The sequence below is a fragment of the Passer montanus genome, unplaced genomic scaffold, assembly GCF_014805655.1.
Source record: "Passer montanus isolate IOZ18808 unplaced genomic scaffold, ASM1480565v1 scaffold11, whole genome shotgun sequence".
Taxonomy (NCBI): domain Eukaryota; kingdom Metazoa; phylum Chordata; class Aves; order Passeriformes; family Passeridae; genus Passer; species Passer montanus.
The window spans coordinates 19,072,281-19,093,291 of record NW_024357613.1 but is presented as its reverse complement, the minus strand read 5'-3'; the positions used below and the strand labels follow the sequence as shown (position 1 = coordinate 19,093,291).

The 21,011-nt window shown below is 37.7% G+C and overlaps 1 protein-coding gene across 8 annotated transcripts in view; it reads left to right on the top strand.

Annotated features, from left to right (window-relative positions):
• The window catches only part of ADGRB3 (adhesion G protein-coupled receptor B3), a 446,997-nt gene that overhangs the window by 2,129 nt on the left and 423,857 nt on the right, over positions 1 to 21,011 (top strand). For all 8 annotated transcript variants that reach the window (XM_039727349.1, XM_039727358.1, XM_039727398.1 and 5 more), the window contains exon 2: positions 939 to 1,707. In XM_039727349.1, coding sequence (XP_039583283.1) covers positions 954 to 1,707 — 754 coding nt within the window. In that variant the 5' untranslated portion in view covers positions 939 to 953. The remainder of the gene's footprint in view (positions 1 to 938; positions 1,708 to 21,011) is intronic.

The window sequence follows — 21,011 nt, the reverse complement described above, 5'->3', positions numbered from 1 at the left end:
GCTGCAAAACACAGGAGCTAATCAGACAGTGTAAGTAATTCGTAATCAGAGGGCAAGTGCAGTCCAATAGGTGCAGAGATCCTGCTGTAGCATGGCCAGTTACATAGAGCAGTAACTGATTGTAATACTAATACTGTGATCCATTTTATATATCCTTAGAGGCTGAAGCACATTGAAATTATTATCTTAAAAAGCTGGCATTTAGTGATCGTGTCAGACCAGCAGTAGTTACATCCATCTGTCTTTGTTTCTTTCTTCAATACTGTCAAAATTTTATTAATACATTAATCTCAGTACTTGCTGCCTTTTTAGAGACCTCTGTATACCAGGCAGCCAGGGGGAAGACATGTAGGCATATGGGAGATAATGTTCTATCTGTAACAAATAGTAATTTGAGCATTTTTAAATTATAGCTGTAATAATTCAGTTATTTCTCAGACTTAAGAAAAAAAATAATATATAACAAATTCTACCGGCTTTCTTGTTCTATTCTGGTGAAATTCTGCATGTGGATATCGTATATGCATGTACGTAACTATAGCAGATTATTTACTTTTTGAATAAATAAATAAATAAATTTTCTCCTCTCTTGGTCTGCCAGGTACGGCATCTAGGTTTTTACTTAAGTTGAGCAGTTCTAGTCCACGCCATGATGACTAAATCCTAGAGGGGAGAGGACATTCCTATTAATAATCTAATAGATGTTGAGTTTTAATTTGTCTGTGGAAGACGTGTCTGTGGCGATGGCCACGTGATGGCGCTGTGCACACAGCGGCAACCCCGGCCCTTGCGTTATAAAATAAAAATTACCTGCCCTTCTTTCTGAAAGGGGCTCTAACTGCAAGCTTGAAAACAGCTGGCTCGAATATTGGAAGGAGTTTGGTTTTCTATGCGTGAAGAATTCTACTTGCATTTTTATTTCATTTCATCTCCTGCAGGCCAAATGACATAGGATGAAGGCTGTTCGTAATTTGCTGATTTATATATTTTCCACCTATCTACTGGTTATGTTTGGATTTAATGCTGCCCAAGACTTCTGGTGTTCCACGTTGGTGAAGGGGGTCATTTATGGATCGTATTCTGTAAGTGAAATGTTTCCTAAAAACTTCACAAACTGCACTTGGACGCTGGAAAATCCAGATCCAACCAAATATAGTATTTACCTGAAATTTTCCAAAAAGGACTTCAGCTGCTCCAACTTTTCCCTCTTGGCTTATCAGTTTGATCATTTTTCTCATGAAAAAATAAAGGATCTTTTAAAAAATAACCATTCTATAATGCAGCTCTGCAACTCCAAGAATGCTTTTGTATTTCTGCAGTATGATAAGAATTTTATTCAGATACGTCGTGTCTATCCTATCAACTTCCCAGGATTACACAAAAAAGAAGAAGACCACAAATCCTTCTTTGAATTTTTGGTGTTGAATAAGGTGAGCCCGAGCCAGTTTGGGTGCCATGTGTTATGCACTTGGTTGGAGAGCTGCCTGAAATCTGAAAATGGGAGAACCGAGTCCTGTGGGATCATGTATACAAAATGCACCTGCCCTCAGCATTTGGGAGAATGGGGAATAGACGACCAGTCCCTGGTGTTGCTCAATAACGTGGTGCTGCCCCTCAATGAGCAGACGGAAGGCTGCCTGACCCAGGAGCTGCAAACCACCCAGGTCTGCAATCTCACCAGAGAAGCCAAGCGGCCGCCAAAAGAAGGTAGGTGCTTCTTGGAGGGGGGGCCGAATGCCATGCCAGTGTGTAAGTCCTGCTGCCAGCTCTCCTTAATACTCACATTCGTTTCAGTTGCTCTCCACTCTGGCTCTCCTCTAGATGAGGCAAAAGGGCTGGAGAAGATGCACGTTCCCTTAAAGGCAGGGAAGGCTGAATTTTCATTTCTAAACTGGCCAGCATATAGTTCTAAAGTACAGCATATAGTTCTGCTGAGCACCGTTGAAACTCCCCACAAGTAGGATCCATCTCTTTTAAGGCCTCACTTACAGTAATGCCCACAGGTGGTGAGCCAGAAATCACTCTCCTCCTCACCATCTCTTTACAGCAACCACCCAACTGCAAAACCTTGGCCTTCTTGATATGATCCCTCAACTTTGCAAGGAAAACATTTCCAAAGGCATGCAGGCAACCTAACCAAAAGACCAAGAGATTTACCATGTTCAGGACACCTGGTCCCTGGGCCAGACCTCAGCAACCTACAAATAAACCAAGAGCAAATGCAATTCCTAAGGGTGAAGCCTCTGCCTGAGATGCCTGGAGAGGCGAGGCACTGTGCAGGCAGGACATGCTGGTTTAACCTCCTGGGAGCTCTAGGAAGGGGCCAGTGGCTCTGGGAAGGGGCCAGTGGCTACTCCTGCACCCATTCCCCAGGCAGTCCCAGCTCCCAGAGATGGAGGCTCGGAGTCTCATTGCAGTATTAGCGAGGAGAGGGTTGATGTGTCATTCCCAGCAGCTGCTCCAGTCCCAGCAGCTGCTTCATGTCCCTGCTGGAAAAAGGGGAGGGGGCTGTTGTGGAAGGGTGGGAAGTCAGGGGTCTAGCAGTTAACACAACAGTCTCCCACCTAGTCCCTCTGCTATATACCTCCTGTTTTAGCCTGATATTTTGGGGCGGGAGAGTGATTTTTAGATGGACTTTGAGGGGCTGTGAGGCATGGAAAGCGTGGGTTGAACATAGATGGGGTCTCTTGGTGAGAGGGTCCTTCAGAACTGCCATGCGGGAATGGGGGGAGGGTGAGGATAAATCATCGAGCCTGGGGTATTGCATTTTAATGCAGGAAATGTTCCCTCTCTCCTTGTTTTTTGCATAGCCACAAAGCTCTCAGTCTGTGGCGAGGCAGTGCCAAGCTCCCAGCCCCCTAATAGAAGTTGCTTTGTGGAGGAATGTAACATTGACACGTTGTTAGGAGAGGATTTTCTTTAAGGGCAGCCAAGCCCCAGTGCTGTGGGAGAAGAAAAGCTGAACTTGCTCCAGCTGCTGCGGTGCCAGCGGCCAAGGGCAGGGCCGGGGGAGGGGAAGGCTGGCGAGTGGGACACTTTGAGCGTCCTGCGGCTCCGCGCTGTTCCGCCAGCCAGCAGCCCGGGATCAGAGCGCTTCTAAGGCACGGGGGAGGCCCGGCTGCCGCAAAAACCCCCTAGAGAAGCTCCTTCAGTGGCAGGGATGGTGGTTAGCATCCTTTAGAGCCGAGTAGTGCCCAGGGGGCGGAGGCAGCCGCGGCCGCAGCAGGCGGAGCCGGGGGCAGCCCGGGCGCTGCGCGGGTGCGGGCGCTCGCACCCCGCGGCCGCAGCGCTGGCTGGGAAGCGCCGCTCCCGCCCCTCCAGCCTCCGCCGTGTGAGTCATGGGAAGCGCGGGGGAGCCGCGGCCCCAGGCGGAGAACACAGGCACCGCGGGCCGGGGGCGCGCAGGAAGCGCGGGGCGCTGCGGAGGGGCGGGCGCGCACCGCGCACATCCCCGGCCAGCGGGCGGAGAGGCGCGTCCGTCCTTCCTGCCTGCCCCTGATTCCCGTCCTCCGGCACCGCTCCTCGTGGGGCTGGGGGCGAGGCAGCGTTATCGCATTGCGTGCGCGGCCGCCGGGGGCCCTCGCATCTTTCCCCAAAATACACTACATTCCAAGGGGATAAGTGTATCCAGGCTAAAGCATCTGTTTCAGAAACGTACTTAGTTGAAAGGACGGAGGAAGCTTAGGGCAAGCATTTCTTTTTTTTCTTCTTCCCTTAAATTTTGAAACATGTTTTCAGTATATTTTACTTCCAATTTCAGGTATATTTAATTCTTAACCCTACTCTTGGGTTTTCCTGCATATTAGCTTGAGAAATGGCAGTGTTAGGGTGGAAGTTTCATTTGGTAGGTGGAAGGTTTGATTTGCTTGTTTTTCACTCTATTTAGTGGGACCAGTTTTGTATTGACAAAAATTTTTACACTATTAGAATTACTTCAGTTAATGCACTGCACTTTGAAAAGGTGGAAGGTTTGATTTGCTTGTTTTTCACTCTATTTAGTGGGACCAGTTTTGTATTGACAAAAATTTTTACACTATTAGAATTACTTCAGTTAATGCACTTTGAAATTTTTCATCAGCTTTTTACTCAAAGTTATAATCAGTTTGCAAATTCAGCCTCACAGTACTTCTCAGTTAGCAGTAAGCTTTTTGTTTTTCACTCAGTGTCTAAAGTATTTTTCCCCTTTCCTCAGAAGGCTAGAAATCTGCAAGGGAGGTGTGTTTAGTCATCGTTTTCTGTAGATACAGTTGCATTCATTAAGCACATCAGTCAGGTGTATCTGTTGGTAAAAAGCTGGTTTGTGGTTCAGCCCAAGTCCTTATTGAGGGATCAAAACGTAGAATGTTCTTGCTACAAACGGCATGCTGTTCATCACTTCTGTCAGCAAACATTAAGACAAGAAATACAAATTTTGTTTTCACAGGCAATCTAGTTCAAGTTCGATTGGCACAGGTAGCATAAATAAAGTAGACCAGTAACTAAGAAATGGTTGTTAGAGTTCATAGTGGCAACTGAAAGTGCAGTTTTGCTAGTGTAAGTTGAGTTTTAAGGGAAATGGAGTTTACTATTGAGAGAGTGCTCTAGATTTGGTAAGACTGTGAATTTGTGCATTATTTTGAGGTTTGGTACTGACATTGCCTAGAAATGACTTTTGGAAAAAAATTGCAAAGACCTGACAGCTTTCTAAGTATTATGCAAACCTTCCCATCCATCAGATTTGCTTTCATCAAGTTTGAGTGTATGAAGTGCAAAATCTTTTCCCAAAACTATTTTCAGTCACATTTTAGAACCCTTATGTAAATAGAGAGCATTTAGATAAAAGCCAACTGTTTCTATTTTGAACCTCTGAAGATTTTTACAATTTTGAATATGATAACTGCTTAGGAAAATGGATTAAAGTGGATATTTTTCCTTTTTAAGAAGTGTTGCATTTTACAAAAGATGTGACAAGTGTACAATAGATCATTGTGTTTCTAAATGTGCTGAAGTGTTGAACAATGAAAGGATCTAGGTCAAAAAAGTAGAAGCTGTAGGTATTGCTTTTTAATAAAATGGTTTGGAAATATGTGGTTTATTCAGCATTTCTTCTGTAGGAAGATCATCTTTGGTGTCGTTGATTAAAGCAATATTGAAAATCGCTACCATTTTGCTTAGACCCAGTTTCTTTGTGTCTAGATCCTTTTCTGTGGCCTTATATTTGAGATGCTTACCCTGGATCAAAGCACTGGCAAATAGAACTCAATGAATACTTTGGCAGGGTCCTAAATTTAAGGGCTGTGGGGAATTTGTCCTCTTGATCTTCACTGCTGTGACTGAAGTATGTAATGAAGTTTCTGTCAATAAGACAGGGCTCAGTTCCAAGTCTAGTAGAGACGTAAAGACTTTTTATATAGTCAATCCAAGAGGGAATCCAAATATCTTTTTTCTTATTATGGTCATAATATTATTGTGGGCTTTTGTAATAGTTACTTGGAAACTATGCAGAGTTTCTGTCTAAGTAACTCTGTAGAGATTTTCTGCTGTGTTTACTGCCAAATTTTACAGGGTTCCTTCTAAAAGAATGGAAATCATTCTTTGACCTGTTACTTACATCCAAGAGGAAAAGATAAGGGATGTTCATATTTATTGAATTTCATCATTTGGAGCTCCAGGCTTAATCTTGTATTTCGTGTTCAGATGGTCTAAAATAAGTTTAGTAGGGATATTTTATTATGCAAAAAATGCAGCATACGTCTACTTTGTCAGAAATTCTGAGAGCTCACTGTGTACCAGTATCTCAATTTGATTTTTTCCCCGATTTCAAATCTGACAACACAGACATCTTAAGAGAGGATTTAGTATAATAGATGTGTCTTTAAAATAACAGTTTATGTCACACTATTGAGTAATAGTAAGATGTAGGATGCAGACAGTTTTGCAGAACCTTCATGACATGTATGCATTTATTTATATGCCATTCCATGAATGCCTACTTCCTATTGCACACATTTGAGATGAATTCATAATATTCATCATATACCCAGAGGTTACTAGCTCGATGAGTAGGCTGGACATCCCTAGTCAGGAAGTCATAGTCAGTAATAACATGTCATATCATGGCTCCATCACAAGATTAAAACTGTTAAATCAGTGAAGGATTTGTCTAGTAAGATCAAAAATTACAAAATGGAGTCTAACAACCATATACTTTGACAGGAATATTTAATATTTAGTATGCAACAGCTATTTGAGACTAAAGTAAAATTTAGAAAATCAAAAATAAATAGAACAGTTGTCCAAAATATTGAATGAGTACAGTAACTTGAAAGAGGCTTAATAATTTTTAAATCCTCCTGCTTGCTGTGGCCCTTTTATTCATGAGTTCAAGGGGACAAAGGAGGATGAGCACTAAGGGAAAACACACTTTTGAATTTTGTGTGAAGAGTATTTTTCATGTTTTACAAAGCATTTTTTAAAAACTTTAAACTGATATACTGAAATATGCGGTTCCCATGCAGGTTATGAGCAATTTTAAACAGTTTTGTTATTACACTGTAGTGAGCAGTTTGATCTCAGTGAAAATGTAGACTATAAAGAAAAGTAATTTCACTTTAAGTAATTTTTTTAATATAAATACCCTGCTAAAATGCTCATGGCCAAAAATGTCATAGAAACATTAATAGAGTTGGTTAAAGAGATCATGTTTGTGATTCTGGTTCCCCATAAAAGGAAATAATTTTAAATCTCCTATGGATTCCCATGTGCTACATAATATGCCCTATTTTGACTTACTTTGATAGAAGAAAATGATCACCCTAAAACTTTATACTTTTAGTACATATTTGAGCCATTCTGAACCCCTCATAATACGGTGCTTCTTCACAGTTTTATTTCAAATTCGTTTTTTGAAGAAGTGCACTGTAGAAAAAGCAGTTATGATCAGCACCTCCTTCAATGAGCCTTAGCATTGTTTTAAATTATCATATGTGATTATCACTAATGATTGTATTTTAGTTTGTGCTGTATTGTTTATTTCCACCTGATTTACTTCAGTAAACTATGAACATTCGTGTTTTGGCATAAAGGTTAAAAGTTTGTGTGCAAGAGTAATCAGCACTTCATGTATGTGTATGGAATTCAGTGGGATTTGGATCAATGCATAAGTAAATTTTCTGATGTTTTGAAAAAGGAAAATACCCAGACCATGTCCTTTATGATACAAAAAAAGCCTATATAAATGGCTCTGCTACCAGTTATTTGCATACTTTATTAGTAAATGTACTTCTCTCTCTCTAGGTGGTAATTTCTTTGGTATCACAGATTCTATCAGTGTTTTGTTCAGCATTTCTCGCACACTAATGAGATGGCACATTATTTTTTGGGAAAAATCAGCCACCTCAGTCTTGTATAGGATTTAAACAGCACTTTTTCATAAACCCACTGCTTGTTTAAACATTCATGTTTAGTATAGTATGTTATGACCCAAACCAGGATACCAGGATTTTAGTTTCTCAACCTGTCATTTTTTGCTTGAATTAAACCTCTGTTTTCACTCAAACATTGGAAGACCTGCTCTCAACTGAGTATAAATGCTGCTACAAACTTCCACTCTAAGAAACGCAGGACATGAATAGAAACCAGTGATAAAGAATGGGCAAGGTATAGGAACAAATTAAGTGTTCAGAATGAAGTCAAAGCAAGTATCCAGATTAGGAACAGAATTCATACTGTCTTGCTGCTGCCTCCAGAACAAGTGCTTGATAATACTGAGTTCTGTACCATGAGGCATTTCACACCAGTCATGCCTTCTTTGTTGGCCTTTCTCCTACCAGTGAGCTGTTCCTTTTGTCTTCAAATGCTTCCAATTACCCTTTTTCTGGGTGGGAGAAGTCCACAATATGTGTACTGTATTTTGGACCCCGACCTCTGATTTTCATGTGGTTTTGACAAATGTGGAAGTGTTCTAGTATTGAACAGCCATTAGCAGAAGTTGATGTAGATTCTGCTTACGTAGTGGGATTTCAGTTGTTAAGACTTAGTGACATTACATGGAATTACATGATGACATAACACAGGTACTGCATTTTTTATTATTATGCGGTGGTTTACACCTGCATATTTCTATTTTATGTGTTTATATAATACAGTGATTATATGATGTTTGACATTCAATCTGGTCTCCTGTGCTCTTTTTAAAGCAATTTATCCTCTTCTGTTCAAATCTGTCCATATTGCTGTTTTGTTTAGTTTTCTGCTTGCAAAAGCATGGGAAAATATGCTTTGTGTGTGGGTATACACAGAGGAATTTTCAGAGGAGACTTTCTTTTTGTCTTCTTAGGGAATTAAATTTATGAAGTTTATTCAGTTGTGTTTTATCAAAGGATTCCAACTCAAAGTTGTTGTAGTTCTCAAATTGGAGTTTAGTTGTTCATTTATAAATATGCAGTAATTGTAATAAAACAAAGGTCACTGCAGAATTCTATTGAGCATTATTTGCATTCACTGTTAACAAGAAATATAAAATGCTCTTTAGAACAGAGAAAGTTGTACATTATATAAAATACAAATTTACAAATTATGCATCACTGATTTATGAATATTTCAGAGTTTCAGCCTTTCTGATGTTAATCTCAAGAGGAAGACAGTCAAATTTTTCAAAGTCATTCTCAGTTTTGTTAATCTTTTAGAGAAGGTATAAATAAAGTTTTTGTCAAATTACTGACACAGTTTTCTGATGGACTAGCCACCATCAGAATTAATAAGAACAATCAATAATAACACGATACGAGATCCATGTTGTTACTTTGCTCTGCAGAGGCCAAGTTATTGTCCTTACTCAAGACAAATTCACCATTCCATCAACATAATTTGGTCTAAGCACAGATTAGATTAGACCTGATGAAAAAGATCTGAAACAGTAATAACGTGTTTGTACTCCCAAAAGAAAATTATTTCATAATTTTTTATTTATAAACTCTTTTTTTTCTTCCCTGTAGTTTTACTTTTGAAACCATCCTTGACATTTGGTGGAGCAAAGCAGATGTTCATTCAAGAAAACTCACTTATGTAACTTCTTGCATTTATTTCAATTTTAGCTGATTAGTCTGTTTCTGTGTGGTTTATTTAAATTTCTTTTTCATTATCTGGAGGGGAAAAAAGACATATGATGCACTCAAATTAGTATTTCTTTGATGGTGTTGAAAATGCATGCAGCTGAAATTTGGAAGCAAGCTATTTTCAGTAATTAAGTTCAAATTTTATTTATATCTCCTAGAAATGGCAGAAACCACAACAAAAATATAAAATTTGAACAGCATCCATTCTCTGGCAGCTCAGTAGAAAATTGGTGACAATAGGGTGACCATGTCACCCACTTTTGGCCATTTTTTGCTAATTTGCTCTCTTAATTCTTTGGGAGATGTGAAACATTTTGGGAGCTGACTGGTACCTGTTGTTCTTCATGTACTGCTAGCTCATTCGTAAGTTATATAGGGATACACCTACCTAATTATTATTATAATTATGATGTAGGGATACACATACATTCCTTATGTTAAACAGGAATTTGTTAACCCTCTGAGGTATGCTGTAAAATGTTGCTTGTGAGAATCTGAGGCCCCATTGTGGCTTCACTGCTTTCCCTTTGCTGAGTTTTGTCAGTACACCAGCCAAGTAGAAAACTGTTCACCTTACGTTTTTCAGATGTGTGATCTTGATGTTGGGCAAGTGTGCTATAATGGCCCAGCTAAGCTTCCACTGGAACCAAAAAGTGGCACAAGAAAGAGATGGGGAGAATCAGCGGTGCTGGTTCAGCACAGTTTAAATTTTCTTAGGTAAAAAAGTCTATCAAAAAGTGGTCAATACATGCTACTCTTGCCTGCTCTTTTGCACAGGTTGGCAGCCAATTACATAATACTGTGTTTCTAGGCAGTTGCACCATGTTTGATTACAGTATTACTGGCAGATCCTTCAAAACAGAGTCCAAGATACATGTTTATCCAGGGCTTCCCACTGACGATTAAAGAATGGTGCAGATCGCTGTGAAAGTGTGCACGGGGTGCTTGGGGATAAGTCAGCAAAACCTTTGCAGCTCATTCCAGTAGTGCAGTTAGAAAGGGTTTAAATTACAGGTTAGAAAATCAGAGAATCTAATTCATGCTGTTCATTGATTATGAGAAACAATATTGCTTCGTGCAAGACTGCTTTTTCCAGAAAGGCTTTTGGAAAATCTGAAGTCTGAGCATTTAATGTGAACTACTTCTTTGAATCCTAAATGATTCACTTTTTTATTTAATACTGTTTGCTTCTCTATCCTGTTCTTTTCATTCCCTTCTGTACTGTACACATGGAAGATTTTAATTGTCTGCAAAGCTGGGCACTTTAGCTTGAACTGTAACAAGTTGTGTTTTTATCCTTGGGAGTGTTTTGTTTGTTCTGCGGCATTGGCCAATATCTGCAGTAACTGGCAAACATACAGATGCTCCGTGCTGGTGTGTTTGAAGGTTGATAGATGTGCTTCACACTGACAAAGGAGAAGAGGGAAAATGTTCAGCACTGCAGGTGTAATGTGAGTACACAGCCTTGTCCAAATGGTCTGTCTGCATCAAATGTGTAGAAATCCACTAATAATACAGAGCTTATAATGAAGTTTCACTCTCCTTGGTAGGGAGGGATGTGCCAAGGCTGGGATATTAGCCAATCCCAGCAGCTGATAAGATTGTGAGAGTTATGTATGGGGCCATAGGGCTTCACTGGATTATGCTGTTATTTAGGTTTATAAATGCAATAGATACTGGGTATACCTCTTGAAGCAAAATTATACTCAGAAAAGTTTGGTGATTATTGTCCTGGGAAAGTCAAATGTACCTAAAAATAATTGGAGCCTGCTCTGGAAGCAGTGTTTTCCTGTCTTGTAAATGAATTTTCAATTATGTATTCACTGAATTTTTAATATTTTCATGAAAGTTGGAGCAGCTTCATAGTTGGGAAAAATCAACAATATTCCTATCCTTTGACCAGACAGAGCCTTCTGAGAAGCAGAGCCAGATTGCTCCAAGTGCTGCACTTGTTTACAGGATATTCAGGTCTGGGTTGACAGTTCATACGCAGATTATAAAAGGAAGGTGCCCCTATAAAAGTAGGATGCCATCTCTGGTTGTGTCTTGTGAAAAGGTTGGTGAGGCTGGTATGATCCAAGACCACCTTTTGGAATCACTCCAGTCAGGAGTTTGCTACTTGTCACTGTGAGGCAACGCCCAGACCCTTGTGTGCGCCTTGCTCAGGTTGCCTCGAGGCTCTTAAACACCAGCGGGCGTGGCCTGCCCTGGGATGAACATTTTGTAGGTCCTCAGTTTCCATATGGGTCTTCAAAGTGATGATGAGGCTTGTAAACTTACTTGATTTCTTTTGTAAATGCTTTTAGACGTTCCTTTCCCGTGGTGTTATAATAGTACTGCCTTCTGGTAATATTGTGAGCATAAGCACACCAAAGTTTTGCTTGGCAATCCGTGTCACACTCTTGCTTAGTGTATATAGATTATGCCATTACTGCTAAACCTTAAAGTCTTTTTTCCCCCCTCATAGTTCTGGTGAAAATCAAATCCATGTTTTCCCTGAGTACTTTCTGGTGGTTGAAATGAATGTGTGAGTTTATTGGTTGCTTGTCAGATGAAACAGATGAAGGGAATGAAGGGCTTTGACATTTATCTACTATTGCATGTTTTTAAGCTTTTGGGTAATGGATTTTTGTCCATGTGAAATCTGAATTGTTGCAAAACATAGGTTTTAGTCTGGTAATATTATATGTACAGAAACTTTACAATAACTGAATTTCTGGAATAAATAAGACATGACAGGGTATCCGAGCATGCCAGGATGTAGCATCTAAATATTTTTCAGACATTACTAAATTCCTGCTTTTCTGTTTGCTTGTGTATAAATAAACTCATTGAATCAACATCATTATTCATGTAAATGGCATTTAATTAAAAGCAGGTTTGCTGGTAAATGCTCTCAATTGGAGTTGTGGGTTCCTGAAATACATCTAATCAATATTAGAACAGGAAGCCATTATATTATTATTTAAAATATTTTCTCTAAATATTACTAGAAATTAATCCAATCAACAATAATAAATTGCAGTCAAACAAATCAATATTAATAAATATCAATAATAACAATTAATTTATTATTTATGCCTTACATTAGCTCAATAAATATTCTTTGCTTCTGTTACCCTGGAACATAGTTTTGTCTAGTTCCCAGATTTGCACAGCTTTAGATGATCATCAGTGTATTTATTCATTAGCTCTGGGATCCCCAAAGCCATCTTTTGCATTTCACTGGCCCTTCCAAACCTGCACTGCACCCTCTGTCTCCTGCTTGAACACTTCTGCTCTCAAAGCCAGCACTGTGCTCCTCCTCACCACACTGTTACTCTGGGGTAAAATACAGAACAACTGTTTGTTGGTACCCTCTGTAAAAAGAATATGGCTCCACTAAGATAGGCAAAAGTTAAACAAATCAGGCAATAGCTGTCTGGTCATTAAACAAGCTGAACAAAGCTCCAAGAAGAACAAAACAAGTTCAGACAATACTTGACATATCCTGAGGCCTTTTAATGGCAATTGCAGTGCTGCATGTATTGCTGTACAGAGTTAAACTAAAATAGATTTAGAATAATGAAGAATGGCAGTGGTTATCATCGTTGTAATTTTTTTCCCTTCCTGTTGAATGTATCCAGAAACTGCCATGGAATTTGTTGCAAAATTTTAACATTCTTAAACTTGCATCATTTTTTTGCTAGATGAAAAGGAGGAAGTAGTGTCACATTATTGATTTGTGTTTGACAAATGGTATCACACTAGACACCTCTGGATAAAAACAAGAGTTTATTTAGGAGCAATTGGCTGATGTTTTACTATGACTTACAACTGCTGTAGAAATAGATGCTTTTTACTTCATGTTTTTATGTAAATTTGGGGTTGTATTTATCTCTGGAATACATGTCTGAACACAAAGTTGACAGTCATTTGAGATGACAACCACTGTCAGGGAGTTCATCCTAAGAAGAGGGCATTAAATTATGAAGTATTGGAAGATTATATTTATTACAATATGAACTGTGGGAGAATATATGCTGGTAAAGGATGTTAAGATACATAGTAGAATTAATAAAAAAATACAACACAAAGATCATCTTAACAAGGGAATTTGTAATTTACTCAGATGTCATGAAGTGAGAACTCCAAAACAAGCATGCCAGGATGTTTTGGTTATCTGCAGAAACATTGTATAAAATTATTAGGTTTCAGAGATTACTAACTGCCAGTTTAAAAAATCCTAACTGAGTGTCTTGCAGTAATGCTGTGGCATAATTTGAAATGATTTTTTACATATCTAAGTTTTGTTTTCTATTGCGTATATACTTTAACCCCAGTATTTCACTTAGAAGAGATGGGTATAGAAAATCATAGAAAATAACTTTACAATAAAAGAAATGTGGATATTTTCAAATATCTGGTTGCTATTATTCTGGGTAGGACTGATGTCAAAAAATGGAAGTTATTTTGCTAGCAGAATAGAATGTTGTGAATTGCATAGCTCTGTTAACATAGGTCTTTGTTACATGTCTGAGACCAACCATAGATTTAGAAGTCTTGTCCAGTCTTTCATCACAGCTCAGTTATCATTACAAGTCCTGAGCTTATGTGTCATGACTGCTTACAGTCTTTGTGCATTTTAAAGGCAAATAATGAAAAGTGATATTTTTTTGGCAAATTAGAGAGAATCACTGTTGTATTGTGAAGTCTATGCAGATATTTACAGATATGCAGTCTATGAAGAAAATCAGAGGTAAAATTAACTGAAAAGATAAAAATTTAGAAGTTACTTTTTGTTTTATGTGGATTAATTCAGACTGCATAAATAATTTAAACAATGGTGAATACACAGAGGGTAGACTGGAGATTTCTTTAGGAAAAAATACTGGAGATGAGAAATCTCTGCTATTGAAAGACTCTATTGCGATATGACACCAAGATTGTGGCTGGTATTGTGATACAGTCGGGAATTCTGCCATTTCAGGACAGGGATCCTTTTGGCATGCAGTTAAAAAGACTCCTGGTATTCTTCTTTGTTCCTTTGGCAGACACACACTGCTCATGGTAGCAGTGATGTGCTGGCGAAGACACAAAGTGCTGTGTTGATCAGAGAATACATTATGTGCATGCTAACTTGAAGGATGATCACACACTGTTCCTCTCATAAGACAGACCCTCAGGCCACAAAGTCCATTTCAGCATATTTGGTATTTGTAACTTGTAGTTCTCTGTTAGAAATTGTCACATTTGCCCCGATGGACCTAAATAGTGAGCATGTTTCTTGGTTTGCAGCTCCTAAAACATAAGGTTTATACATACTTAAGCTTCCCTTGAAATTATACTGGCTCTAAGCATGGTTTTTGATTTTTTTTCCCCTTTGGTCACCCTATGCTTTGTCTTGTGTCTAGGTTGTTAGCTCTTTACATTACTCTTTCAGCTAAACCCTCAGATTTCCCAGAAGCTTGCACCTTCACAGAGCTCCAGTCTTATTAGTGCTCTAAGCTTACAGTTTATCACATCTGGGGTGTAAAACAGGTGAAGTAAACAAACACAGAAGCTTCATAGGAATTACAAATGAATAAACCCTGAAAACAAAACAAAAACCTGTCTTATTTCAGCTAGCGAGAGAAGTGCACAGGCTTGAACAAGGTAATAGAATCCCTGTACTCAATCCCCTGCTTTTTCCTCATCACTCCAGTCACACAACCAGTTGAAGTCACTGAAGAGTCCAATATTCCCAGCCCTAGTTTGTTGATCATTCCTCTGTGTTCTTGGAAAATCTGTTTCTTTTTTTGCATTGCCCTGTGCTATCTGCTTCCACTGGTTTTCTCCATTGGTTTTATGCACATAAAAGGTTTGAGTCACAAAAGGCAGGTTATGCCTTCCAGCCCATGCCTCATTCATTTCTTCAAGGCTTATTACTGCTCTAATGGTAAAGTGTAGTCAGGCAACCAAATTGCAGTGGGCTAAGCAGGGATGTGAATTAAATGTGTATGTCTCCCACAGCCTAGTGCTCCCTTGGTCAGGAATCACTTTAACCTCCAGTACATAGTGTGTTTCCTTTGAGTTGCTTCTGCTGACCCTATAAATCTTGCTTTATTATTTCTTGCAGTGCTGTAGTTTCATAGGATTTCGAGAAGCTACTGACAATGAACATGAGCCCTTTGCCTACTAGTGAGAGCAGTATCCCAGAAAAACCAAGGGCTTAAGTTTCCTCAGGCTAAGTACAACCACAAACATGCAACTCTTCCTCCCTAAGAGTTTATATGTGAAGAGTGTATTCCATCTTTTTTCTGGCTGTGTATTTTTCTAAGAAAGCAAAAAGTCTTTGGGATCAGCTCAGTATTCTCTCAGATATATAGCATTGCCCAAGAGCATGTGGAGGTTTGGTCAACAGCAGGTCACGTACCTTTTTCTGTCACGCTGCAGACTCATGTTCACCTAGGTCCCTGACCAAGCTCACAGAGGGAACAAAGTTGAGTGTGCAGTCCTGGAAGCCTTTATTTAGGCCACTGGGAACAGGACTGTTCCCACATAGGCTCTTCAGGGCCTAATTTCAGATCATCTGCACCACTTGCTTGAAATGCAGCTTTCAGTTCTGCTCAGCTCTCTTTTAGTAGGTATCTAGACCATGTGCAAATATTGTTAGTTAATCCATTTGCAGTAACCTTGGAGATTTTAATGATGTTGCTTGTCAAGCCTTGCTTGTGTTAGTATTTAATGTCTTCTGATGTCAGTAGAATTGAAGGGAAGAAGGTTAGTCATAAAGTCTTTCCTGTTCTTTGGCTTTGGGTGCTTATCAGGTAAAGCACAAGAACTACTAGGACAAGCCACACACTCTCTGTTGCGGCAACTCTCTTAAAATTGAAATTCACCATGAAATTTCTAGTTTTATAGCAATCGTTAATTTCTGTGTTGATATAGAATCACAGTTACAAGCTAGTTAGTCATTAGTGTAAGTCAAAGGTGCAGGTGTTATTTAATCAAGGTTTTATTTTTGTTACTGCAGTTGTTTCACTATCACAAGTAATCACTACATTTTTAATAAATCTCTCATGGGTAAATGCAGTGGAGTATACTCAAATCTGACAATACCTTAATCTAAAGGACATAAGTCTCTGTAATCATATGAATTATAAACATGGAAATACTTTCATTTCTAGGCGACGAATGATAAAACAAATAAAAACAAATTAAAACAAATAGTTCAGTGTATGTTGTACATTTTCTATTTTAAATTATTCATAATAAAACTCACTGTAAGTTCAGAGAAATGGATATAATTGTCTACATAGAGACATAATTTACAATTTCATTTGGAAGACCTAGGTGATGAATGACCATTAAGAACAGTGCTTTTTTAGCATAGAATAGTGTCTGTGATCCTTCAAGCCCATTGTGGGCAATAACCACAATGGAAATTCTCTAGATTGTCCCCTGAATTTTTATAGGATTGACTCTGTTTGGTTTCAGGATTATGGAATGTTAAATACTGTTAGGAGAGAGTAATCCATGCGGGCTGGTTGTCACCTCTGCCAAAGAAACAGATGGACAGATGACCTTTCCAGGGCAATGTTACATCTATGTGCTTTTGACTGGCAGTGGTGCTAGGAGCCCTCTTGTGCTTGGAGCTGTATTTATTCAGTTAATCTTAATTTTTATTACTGGACAGTGGCTTGTTTTTTATTCAAGAAAATACTCTAAATTACCCCTCCCTTTTTTTAGTCACTCTGTCTCTGACACATTGCCACTCATAAAGTAATCTTAGATCTCCCAGCTGAATATTTAGTAGCATGAATTTTGAACTCTGGCCAGATATCATACATAAATGTCTTTGTCCACACAGGTATCTCCTACAACCTTTGAGTGCACATATCTGTTTCCCAGGAAATTTCATTTCTCTGTCATACACTGACCAGTCATATGATAAGCACAGCCACACAGAACTCAGTTGTATAGTTCTAACAATTATGTGTTCCATTAATATAAAAATCCACGGTAACATGTAAAAAAATCAATGCCAACTCACTGAAAAATATGCATTTAAAATGTTTAAACATATTTTCCAGTATCATTAAACTAAATTTACTTTTCCCTGACTTTGTTGTCAGTCTTACTCCTTTATATGTGAATTAGACTATTTCCTATATTTTTGCCTAAATTGTTGATATATAGCAATCAAAAGGTAATTTATGCCTCCACTAGTCAGTCTGAGAAGTTTATGAGAACAAGATGATCATGGTATCTGAGGCTGCCCTCAACCATTTCAGCTTATAACACAAATTAACAATGCTGATGTTCTTTGCAGTAGTTCTGTTTCTCCATTTAGGAAAACACAGGAGCTTTACTTTTGGGGAGGTTTTTGCCTTTTTCTTTTTCTTTTTCTTTTTCTTTTTCTTTTTCTTTTTCTTTTTCTTTTTCTTTTTCTTTTTCTTTTTCTTTTTCTTTTTCTTTTTCTTTTTCTTCCTTTTCCTTTTCCTTTCCTGTTTTGTTTCATTTGGTTGGGAGGTTGTTTTTTTTTGGGTGGTTCTGGGGGGGTATTTGTTTTGGGGTTTTTGGGGGAAGTTTTTGGGGTTTTTTGTTTGTTTTGTTTGGTTGGTGTTTTTTAGATTCTGCTCTGAATGGATATAAAGTAAAGTAAAAATTAAGTAACCTCTGGAAAACATTGATAAGTCAGGTTGGAAATTTGAATCATTTACAGCATCAGCTGGGTGAGAACAGTTAGCTGGACATTTTTTATTGCAAGTGAGTATGTAGAACTGATGGAAATCCCTGGAAAATTCCTTAAGAGTCTGTATTCATGATTTTGTTGTATTTTAGCATTCCCCTTGTGATGTTGTGTGCAGGATTCAGGTAGTGAGCACTCACAGCTGAATGGATATAAAGTAAAGTAAAAATTAAGTAACCTCTGGAAAACATTGATAAGTCAGGTTGGAAATTTGAATCATTTACAGCATCAGCTGGCTGAGAACAGTTAGCTGGACATTTTTTATTGCAAGTGAGTATGTAGAACTGATGGCAATCCCTGGAAAATTCCTTAAGAGTCTGTATTCATGATTTTGTTGTATTTTAGCATTCCCCTGTTGTGATGTTGTGTGCAGGATTCAGGTAATGTGCACTCACATAAGAAAATTGTTCAAATTTTCCAGCTTATGGCTGAGATATTTTAATACACGAATGCATGTTAAGATTTTGAGACTCTTTCATGTTTGAGAGTAGGTCACTGTATTTGTATTAACAGATGAGATAATAAACTGAAGAAATCTTAAGGTTGGTACATTAGGGCTAAATTTTTACTCGTTGAACTATTTTGTGAATAGATTTAAAAAATGCTTTTGAAATTGCCTGAGATAGACTCATATGTAAATTTAGGTTTGAAGGGTTCTGATAGCCATGTAGTTGAATCCGTTGCTCAGGGTGAAGCTAATTGAGTTGTATATTTCATTTCAGTCTTCTCTTTAGTTCATGGTGGGTTGTTTTGGTTCCTAAATAGTTTGTACGTATGTCAGGATTCAGCAAATAACCAGACCCATAATCAAATCTAGTATGTATGTTGTCAATGAATTTTGTTATTTTTGTCAGTCACTGTAAAGGACCATAGGTTTTTTCAGTTATTCTTTATCAGGCTTCAGGTTGTAGTATTCTAACTACTAGAAAAATGGCTTAAACCACAACGACAATGGGCAGAATGACCAAAATAGTTCATCTGAATAACAGCTAATAAAAAAATTCTAGAGACAGTTTTCCAAAAATAATTATGGCTATCCTTAATGTATAGATTTTTGAAACCATTTGGTATTTAGGAAGTCAGGTTCAGTGATGCCAAGAGGTTGCATTAAAAATATATATATTAATAGTTTCTCTACAGTATTTTACATCATTCTCACAAAGTGAGGCATGTTTGTGTGCCTTCCCTTTTTCTTGTGATATGTCACAGCTGTACTGTGCTGTTGGTAGCTTCTGGCACTGAAAGACAAGATAAGCGATCACTATTGAATAGTGTTCTGGAAAGGAGAAAGAGAAGAGGCAGCCAGACAAAAATATTTGAAGTTAAAGCTTGTAGGGCAAAGATAAGGCAGTATAAAAAGAGAAATGGATTAATGCTAGCCAAAGGGGTTAAGATAATAAGGATTTTCTAACAACATCATAGGGAAAAAACAAATGCCGAAAAGACTGAAAGGGATGATAATAATCTTATTTAAAATATCTAGTTAAAAAGCTTCTTTTTAGGAATGAGAAATTAAGGATTAAGATCCTAGAACAATTTAAAAGTAAGGAGGAATTGACAAACCAGAAATAGGGTCATATGTGAGAAATCTGAATATGTAGGAATACAGTGTTCCAGGGAATGTGTATTATAGACTACTGAAGTAAATAAATAACACAGAATAGCATAATCATCTTTTAATATTTAACAAAAAATTGGTTAACTTCAGTGTTCTAAGAATCCTATTTCTAGATCAGTAAAACTATTAAAAAACCCTGAAAGGATACCACTGTGTAAAAGTAACAAAATGTTATTCATTATAATGGCATTCTCTTTTTACTTAATTCTAATACTATAAACATTACACAGCTTTTTTTTTTTTTTGGGGGGGGGAGTTGTAAAATGGGTAAACTAAAGTATTATATGAGAAGTTATGGATATTACTCATATTTCTATAAAACCTAATTCATGTTGGTTTACGTTTTAACAAATTTAAAAATGGACAGGGGTCTGTATGAAAACTATAAAATTATATCAATGGTGTACTGAAATATGCATAAATTAATATTTGAACCTATATCTTCTGTAGTGATTTAACAAAGAAAATAATGTAATTGATGAAACTTGGAGTTTAGCAATATATTAGCAGGAAATGCAAATAGTGTTGGGAACTGTGAGAAAAGAAGGGGAGAGGACATATGATACATATAATTTACATGGGGAGGACATATGATAATGTAATTTACAATACTGTAAAATATTGTAATTCTCTGTCTTAGAAATAAATTGAAATAAAATGTTAAGGGAAAATCCTGAAAGCACTAGTAGTGAATGATACTTGGAGGTAATTACAGAGAGGAAGAGATGTCAAGAGTGATTTGGAACTCATAACAAAAGGTCCCTATGTAAGCAAAGAGTGAAAATTTATTGTTTAATAAATTTATTGTTGTTTTTGATCTGGATATACATTTAAAAGTCTTTAATTTTTGTAGAATCACAGAATAATACAATATAGCAAAGTTTCATTCAAACGTCTCTGTTTTTTCTAATCCTAGGCATTGCTGCATATTTTTATTCAATAAATAAATTTACCAATTTATCTCACTATAAATATAGATATATATCAATGTCTGAATATATCCTGAGGCTATAATACATATTTTCTATTTTATACATTCCATTCAAACCTCTATGATCAGCTAGTAAAGAATTACATGATTTCATAAATAAATATCTTAATGAAAGAAATTTCTGTCCTCTGAACATGAAGAAATTAAAATATACTGTAGGCACAGTAGGCTAATTTAATTGCTAAATTTATCTGGTATTTTTCATTATAGAATCATAGAATGGCTTGGGTTGAAAAAGACCTTAAAGATCATCTGGTTCCATCCCTCCCACCATGGGCAGGGACACCTTATACTAGACCAGCTTGTTTAGGGCCCCTGAACACTGCCCAGCATCCACAAATTCTCTATAGAGCCTGTTCCAGTGCTTGAATACCCTCTGAGGAAATGATTTCTTCCTAACATAAATTCTAAATCTCTCTCCTTCTAGTTCAAAGCCATTCCCGCTTGTCCTATTACTATCTGCTGGTGTAAAAAGTTGCTCTTCCCTTTAAGTACTGGAAGGCCACGATTCATGGAGTCTTTGTGGAGCCTTCTCTTACCAAGGCTGAACAACTTGAGCTTTCTCCACCTGTTTAGTCAGAGAAGTGCTCCATT